Source organism: Sinohyriopsis cumingii, chromosome 7 (assembly GCF_028554795.1).
Source record: "Sinohyriopsis cumingii isolate HCF-2022 chromosome 7, ASM2855479v2, whole genome shotgun sequence".
Taxonomy (NCBI): Eukaryota; Metazoa; Mollusca; class Bivalvia; order Unionida; family Unionidae; genus Sinohyriopsis; species Sinohyriopsis cumingii.
Genome location: NC_142967.1, coordinates 29,139,158 through 29,148,249, shown reverse-complemented (window position 1 = coordinate 29,148,249; position 9,092 = coordinate 29,139,158). Strand labels below are relative to the sequence as shown.

At 34.9% G+C, this 9,092-nt stretch overlaps 1 protein-coding gene across 1 annotated transcript; it reads left to right on the top strand.

Moving 5' to 3' along the window:
- LOC149794944 (2-aminoethanethiol dioxygenase-like) lies at positions 1–8,496 on the top strand. Its single transcript, XM_089964607.1, has 2 exons — positions 1–304; positions 1,900–8,496. Exons 1-2 carry the CDS (start codon positions 62–64, stop codon positions 2,380–2,382), a joined length of 726 nt encoding a protein of 241 aa, XP_089820733.1. The 5' UTR covers positions 1–61; the 3' UTR covers positions 2,383–8,496.
- The last annotated feature ends 596 nt before the right edge of the window (positions 8,497–9,092 follow it).

Genomic DNA, 9,092 nt, shown 5'->3' with positions numbered 1-9,092 from the left:
ATAGACACACCGAACATTCTGTCTGTATGTTTAGGTAGTCAGTTTGCAGTGCTTGTTTAGAATGACTGCGCTAATTCAAAAGGTGGCACAAGCCGCATACAAATTATTTTCTCTTCTGGGACCTGGTGTTAAAATCAGTCCCCCGTATGAAGGATTATCTGAGGTTGCCCGACTTTTTAGTCAGCTTCGGGAATCGGATGTTTTTGAACCTAACTCAAAGTTGTTGTATAGTGATAAAAAGTTACTTCCTGATACAGATAAACACGAAGCTCCAGTTACTTACGTTCCCATTTGGGATGATAAGGTAGTGTTATAATTCGCGCGCCGTCCTGTTCATTTGTACCCCTCTACCGATTTTAAAACGAAAGGCATCAAGGTGCACAAAACTTAGTCATTTCATTCACTGATTTATAATTTCTAACTCGACTATAGCCTGATCTCACCCATGCAGATAATACAACTGTGTTACTTAAGAAACTCCTGTTTGATTGAAAACACCAACAAGTTGACAGAGTTTAGGAATCCATGGCAACAATCAGGTTAGAACTTGTAAATCAATAAATGAAATAAGTTTTGTGCATTTTGTTATATCCTTAAAGCTTTTTTATATTAAAATCAGTAGGAGGTGGGTTTACAAACAAAGGTAGGGTTTGCAAATACTATAGTAGCTTTCAGAGGGAAAAAAATAGAATTAAGCCTTTGTTTTCACAATGATCTGAAGGTTCATCATACCACTTAGTCATAACATGTATTTTGATTATATGAAGTATAATGTACACAAAAAAGCTATATATTTCAATAGATTCCTTCATTAGATTATGGTAGTTATTGATAGGTAAAGAAAGGTATTTAATAAACTCTTACTGCAGCAAGAATTATTCCAAGGGAACCTAAAAAGACAAATATTAGCATGTGGAGATCTGCTACATTTTTAAGTTAAGAAGGGGTCCTCATGCTCAAAAAAGGAAGGGAACACTCAGGCCCCAAGAGATATTGTTAACTAGTCATGAAGAAATTCTTTTAGTATTCATGTTCATAAATTTATTAAGTTAAATGAGTCTGGATTATGTTATTTAAATTTGAGGATATGTAATAAGGTTTACTGCAACTGTATTGAATTATCCAAACCTCGCAAACAATATCCATACGTCACAAAGTCCATGACATTCATACACCAGAGTATCCATACTTCACAAAGTCCATTACATTCTTTATACCACTGCATCATTCTTCACAAAGTCAAGTACATATTTTTACACCACTGCATCATAATTTACAAAGCCCATGACATTCTTACACCAATGTATCCATACTTCACAAAGCCCATGACATTCTTACACCATTTTATCCATACTTCACAAAGCCTATGACATTCTTACACTAGTGTATCTATACTTCACAAAGCCCATGACATTCTTACACCTGTGTATCCATACTTCACAAAGCCCATGACATTCTTACACCAGTGTATCCATACTTCACAAAGCCCATGACATTCTTACACCAGTGTATCAGTGTATCCATGCTTCACAAAGCCCATGACATTCTTACACCAGTGTATCCATACTTCACTAAGCCCATGACATTCTTACACCAGTGTATCCATACTTCACATAGCCCATGACATTCTTACACCAGTGTATCCATACTTCACAAAGCCCATGACATTTTTACACCAATGTATCCATATTCCACAATATCCATAACATTCTTTTTACTATTGTATCATTCTTTTACACCATTCACTTCAGTAGTAGTTTCTTTTGGTAATATTGCTTTTAATGATGGGTGCATATTTAAATGATGAAAAAACTCACTCCCCAAACCTACTTACTCCTTACTGAGTATATACAGAATGTTTATTTATCTGTACTGTACAACATCAATTTTTCTTGACAGGTACTGACCATATGTATGTTTATACTGAAGAAAGGATCTCGACTGCCCATGCATGACCATCCCAATATGTATGGATTTTTGAAAGTCCTGCATGGCTCTCTTACCATAACAAGTTACAGCCCCTGTCTTGATCCCAGCCCACCACTGCCACCAAGTCTTGCAACTAGGTTTAAGTACTTGAACCAAATTATGCCAGTGAAGCCATTGGGGAAGAAAACCATCTCTGCCGCTGATGATTGTGCAGTTTTAACACCCGAGTCGGGAAATTACCATGAAATAACAGCTGAAAGTGGACCAGCAGCTTTTATTGATATATTGGCTCCACCATATGATTCGGATGATCGACCATGTACGTACTATTCAGTCATACCAAACCAGAACTCAGACAGTGATGTTACATATTTAATCAAAGTCCCTAGTCCACCTGACTACTGGTGTAATGAAGAACAGTATACAGGACCTGATCTTCACCTACACTTTTAGTTGTCCTTTTACTTTATAGAATTGTATCATAGTGCAGCTTAAAGACGTGCATGAATGTGTTGCTAGTTCATGGTTTTAATTATCAGTAAGACATGTATTTAATAGGAAACTGTTTGTTTTTTGATGCATGATAGTAACATGTAAAATGATACCTATGTGTCCCTGCATTACTCACCAGGTTCAAATTGCCACCAATATTAAACATGGCTGCACTTAGCACTAACCCATTTACAGAAAAGTCTGTGACAAATATATCTGTGAATTATGCTTGTACATTAGTCCCCTCCACATGCTGGGCACTATTGTATTTCACAGACATGCATAGAAAGAACTCGTTCTCTCGCTTATGAAAAGGTGTTTGCCAATTTAAGGTAGCTCAGTTATTGTCCATGGAGTAACTTTGTGATCATTTGTATAAACCTATATACTTTGTTTCTTCTTCATTTTTTACAGTCGTATCAAGATGGCATTATTTAAGGTTATATGCACAAATAGACGGTTCTAATACAGAAACACATTTGTGTTAGTTGTTCAATATTAAGTTATGGTTTTCAAGATACAAGACTCACTGCCTTTGTTTTTGGTAAAAAATTTATGGACAACGTGTATGTGGACTATCAGTCCATTTAAGGACAGCTTTTCTTTTCATTAACACGATACCCATGCTGCAGTTTGTCACTACCTTGTATATGAAATTTGACTGATTTTGCTCATTATACATGTATATTATTTTTAGGGTTGAAAATCATTCGTGTTTTGTTTACTTTCACACACTGTAAGGAGAGGAAGTGAAGAAACTAAATCTATTTCCTAATGTGTTTGAAAATCTGTGGATGTTGGTGGTTATGGAGTGTTAGTTTGATAATGGGGTAACTTCAGGGTAGATTGTCTATGCTTAATACATAATGTGCACAACTAAAATCACCTCAGGGAATGACACACATAATAATTATGCTTCATTCAATCTATAATACTTTGGATAATATTTGTTATACAGTTAATTAACAATTTTTGTTAACTTTTTGATTGTTTTAAATCATGGTACTGGTAGTCTGTTTTTGTCAAATAAGTACCTCCTGTTTATCTAAGGATGATATGATTATAATGCCATCAATATATGAAATAACTTTTTGCATAGGTATATGTATATCTGAACTCTTTGACAAGTTGGACATATACATTAACGTGTTGCAATGTCAGTCTTTTATATAATGAATAGTAAAAACATTATAGTACAGTTTTAATAATCACAATAGCTGTCCTGTAAAAATGGACATAAATCAGAAGTATAGTCTTTATGTTGTGAAAAAATGATGTGATCTCAACAAGACCCAACAAACAATGATTAGTCTATGAACCACTATGTGATCTCAACAAGACCCAACAAACAATGATCAGTCTATGAACCACAATGTGATCTCAACAAAACCCAACAAAAAATTATCAGTCTGTGAACCTTTATGTGGTCTCAACAAGACCCAACAAACAATGATCAGTCTATGAACTACTATGTGATCTCAACAAGACCCAACAAACAATGATCAGTCTATGAACCACTATGTGATCTCAACAAGACCCAACAAACAATGATCAGTCTATGAACCACAATGTGATCTCAACAAAACCCAACAAAAAATTATCAGTCTGTGAACCTTTATGTGATCTCAACAAGACCCAACAAACAATGATCAGTCTATGAACTACTATGTGATCTCAACAAGACCCAACAAAAAATTATCAGTCTATGAACAATTATCAGTCAGATAAACAAGACTAAGCATTGATCCTTCTATGAACTACTGTGCGATCTCAACAAGACCCAACAATGATCTTTTATGGAATCACTACCACATCCTAGTCTGCAAAATTTAATTACTAATGAAAAATCGTTTTTTCAAAGTTGCAATTTTGGGGGACATACAGGACATTAAATTCACAGTACAAGTTCTTCATGTAATATTCATGATGTTTTTCTAGATTTTTCTATCAAACTTCTCATCTGCAATTTCACTTCAGTACTTTGGTGTCATTTCAATGGTACAAGAAGGATTCATGTTTTTGATTGGGAATCCTACTTAAATTCATGTTTCTGCTAGATGCATGGCAATACACAGTGCTAGAAACTTATTTTGTGCTACAACTGTCATGTCATGGTGGTTCAAGAACAGGTAGACAAAATTTACTAAGCCCAAATAAACCATTGTAATGTATTGTTTGTAACAGCTTTAACTGAATGTCAAAACACAGTGTATGTGAATGAAGTCTTTATAATAATGTAGTATCAGAGTGTGTATGCGAATGAAGTCTTTATAATAATGTAGTATCAGAGTGTGTGTGCGGATAAAGTCTTTATAATAATGTAGTATCAGAGTGTGTATGTGAATGAAATCTTTATAATAATGTAGTATCAGAGTGTGTATGCAAATGATGTCTTTATAATAATGTAGTATCAGAGTGTGTATGTGATTGAAATCTTTATAATAATGTAGTATCAGAGCGTGTATGCGAATGAAATCTTTATAATAATGTAGTATCAGAGTGTGTATGCGAATGAAATCTTTATAATAATGTAGTATCAGAGTGTGTATGCAAATGAAGTCTTTATAATAATGTAGTATCAGAGTGTGTATGTGAATGAAGTCTTTATAATAATGTAGTATCAGAGTGTGTATGTGAATGAAGTCTTTATAATAATGTAGTATCAGAGTGTGTATGCGAATGAAGTCTTTATAATAATGTAGTATCAGAGTGTGTATGTGAATGAAATCTTTATAATTAGTATCAGAGTGTGTATGTGAATGAAGTCTTTATAATAATGTAGTATCAGAGTGTGTATGCGAATGAAATCTTTATAATAATGTAGTATCAGAGTGTGTATGCAAATGAAGTCTTTATAATAATGTAGTATCAGAGTGTGTATGTGAATGAAATCTTTATAATTAGTATCAGAGTGTGTATGCGAATGAAGTCTTTATAATAATGTAGTATCAGAGTGTGTATGCGAATGAAATCTTTATAATAATGTAGTATCAGAGTGTGTATGCAAATGAAGTCTTTATAATAATGTAGTATCAGAGTGTGTATGTGAATGAAATCTTTATAATTAGTATCAGAGTGTGTATGCGAATGAAGTCTTTATAATAATGTAGTATCAGAGTGTGTATGTGAATGAAATCTTTATAATAATGTAGTATCAGAGTGTCTACAAACCCTTACCATTAATACTAATGCAGCAGTGAAATGGAAGAAGAAATATAATTTGTAAGAAACCTATAGATACCCTAAACTAGGACATGTTATGCTGTACACACCATGATGTTTACATTAAGATGAAGCTAGACCCACCCATGAATATATGAAAAGATTCACCAGACGATATGATGTTGACATAGTCATGTACAACTAATCAGTTTTGTATTCACCATACCATGTACATGTTTGGTATGAAAATGTGTGTAGTTCACGTAACTATATGCATTGTCAGCATTTCAGATTCACAGTTCATGATTCTAAATACACAGTTCGAAATTCACATCCTTTGAACAAAGTATCTTTTGGCTCCTTAAAAACCTCATTCAGGTCAATACCACTATGTTGCTCTGTTGCCCTATTGGCAACTATGTTGTTTTGCTTCCAAGAAATTTGCCTTGTTTCCAAAACTATGTTGCTTTGTTTCCAACAAAATAGCTTTGTTTCCGACTATGAGGCTGTGCTAACACTCACATTGCCCTTGTTCCTAATCTGAAGCAGTGGTGCAAACTATGTTGCTCTTTTTCCAGCTATACTGCCATGCTGCCAGCTATACTCCAGTACTGCCAGCTATACTGCCATCTGCCAGCTATACTGCTATGCTGCCAGCTATACTACAGTACTGCCAGCTATACTGCCATACTGTCAGCTATACTCCAGTACTGCCAGATATACTGCCATGCTGCCAGCTATACTCCAGTACTGCCAGCTATACTGCTATGCTGCCAGCCATACTCCTGTACTGCTAGCTATACTGCCATACTGTCAGTTATACTGTTGTACTGCCAGCTATACTGGCAGCTATACTCCTATACTGTCAGCTATACTGCCAGCCAACGTTCCCTCTAAGACATGTACACTAGTGAGCACCGAGCAAAGGCCACTGAGCAGACTGCAAAACCTACTGAGCAAATTTTTTTTTATGGAAATTGTATCCTCAGGCAGGGTGCGTCAGTGGGTGGGGGGTCACGAGTCACTTTCACACTGTGTAAGCTAGGAACGGCTGCATAGTTCTCACTGGAGTTTCATGAGAAATCAAAAGAATTATCTCTGTGCGCAGAATACATTTAGCTGTGCTAAGACATGAAACAAGCTGCGTGCACACGCGCGCAGCTTAGCGGGAACATTGCTGCCAGCTATACTGTCAACTATACTTCCGTACTGCCAGCTATACTCCTGTACTGCCAGCTATACTGCCATACTGCCAGCTATGCTGCCATACTGCCAGCTATATTCCTATACTGCCATACTGCCAGCTATAAATAAACCAAACTGGCTAGCATATTACATAGAATGAATGTCAATACTAAAATCAAATATGTACATCCAATCAGTTATACCCAAAATATAAAAGAAATGCTTTTAATTATTGCAAAAAGGTAAATGTTAAAATTGAACTGACTATTCTTCGTATCCCAGATTTGGTATATTTGACAGAAAATTCAAATGTCACAAATAAAAGTTGAAATAGTACATCTAGACAAAACTTTTGAAGTATGAATGCAATTGTAATTAGAACTTAGAAATAATGTACTGGTAAACTAGTACTCACCCATAAGGCAGTAGTTAACTGTCCTGACAATATTTCAGAATCATTGTGTCTGCATATAGCATATGCATCCTAAAAATACTAAAAAGATCACATGCAAGACTTGAGGATAAAATACCCATCTACCCCATGAAATATCGGTATCTCACTTAGAATGATCCACAATATCTTTTATTTGGTTACTGTTAGTCAAGGTAAACAAAACAAAATTAAACTACTCTAGGTATCACTGTACGCATCAGATTAATCCATTACATTGTAATTATTTTCTTGCCTTATTCCATGACATTGTAATTTTTTGTATGCCTTTTATTTTTCAACTGTACCAATATTTATTATAAAACATGAATAACAGTTTTCTTATCTACCACAATTTATCAGAGTTTATGAGAAAATAATTCTCTTTATTATATGAAAAGAAAACACGTTACTAAACTTTTTATTGATCGATGTTTGAAAAAATATGATTATGAAATATGTTCCGACAGTACAGTATACATGTGGCATAGCAACTAACCAAGCAACCCCCACAACTGTGTAGGGGCAGTGGCCAGGCCTAGTGAGGGCCAAAAATTCACATTAAAACAACTTTTTTTGTGAGGGAAGTGGGTCCCAGAATTAAATTTTGGGGACAGGGTGCAATAATTTCTTGCTATACCACTGCAGTTTACTCCTTGGGTCAGAGGATACTGTCTAGAAAACCTTAACCAGAGATAAGTGATTGCTGTCTTTGTATTAAACTTTGTCGAAATTAGTTTCCGATATTTATTTTTTTGTGGCTGTTTGAGTTACCATTTGGCAATGACAGCTCTGAGTAACAATTTGGCAATGATAGCTCTATGAGTTACCACTTGGCAATGACATTTAGCTCTATGAGTCACCATTTGGCAATGATGTTGTATGCCATTATGTCAATGCAGCCAGGTGTACTGGTAGCAGAGTGATCCATATGAAATGGTATTACAATTTGTTAAATGCATCTTTCCTTGACATTAATTACAGTTCTGGCTTGAGTACTTTTGTAATTACTGGAATTGTTGTTATTATTTGTTTACATGAAGTGTATTTTAAAGTGAATTTCACAACGATTTGAATTGCTTTTTTGTCAGATTTGCAAAATTATCATTGATAAGTTATTTCATATTGCTGTACACATTCTGATTTATTAATAGATACATTACTGAATTGTCAATGGATCAGAATATTTGCAATTTACAAGGTTTACAGCCCTTTAAAAATGAATTTCACATTTCAAGGTGCTTTTTATTACGGGATGTTTGTCAGGATGAATTTTAAATTAAAAGGTTCTTTGGTTACAGGATCTTTGTCTTATAGAGTTTCAGATTAATAGTTGCTTTGGTTACAGATTGTTTATCTGATCAACATGCTGACATCTTGCAGAATCTTAAACAACAATTGCTAAACATCTGTAACAGAAGTACTGTTATCACTTTTATGTGTGCCTGTGTGTGTGTGACAAATACATAAATCAAAAGCCATTTGTAAGAATTAAATGAGATTTGGTGGGAAATGTTTTTTTATTTGTGTTGTTAATGGCAACACAAAGTAAGCTATATCATACTGAGGAAACAAGAGCTAAGTGCCTTTCCCAAGGATACACACAGGCAGCTGATCGAGGGTGGCCTTGGTGGGTGTCAAACCTGTGACCCTTGGATTACAAATCCAACACTTTACCGGGTTGAGATTTTGGGGCTTGTTTGTCAACAGTGTTTGGAGTTGTGCCATAATGAATGTATTCTGTACAACAGCACTGGAATTAAGAGGAATGAATTTGAGTTTTACATGAACACTTATGGTCAAGTAGTCTAAAGCATTTAGGTCAAAAGCATTTAGGTCTAAATTGAAGCATCACATATTCAAGCTATCACAGATATGATTCGATTTTTTCTTC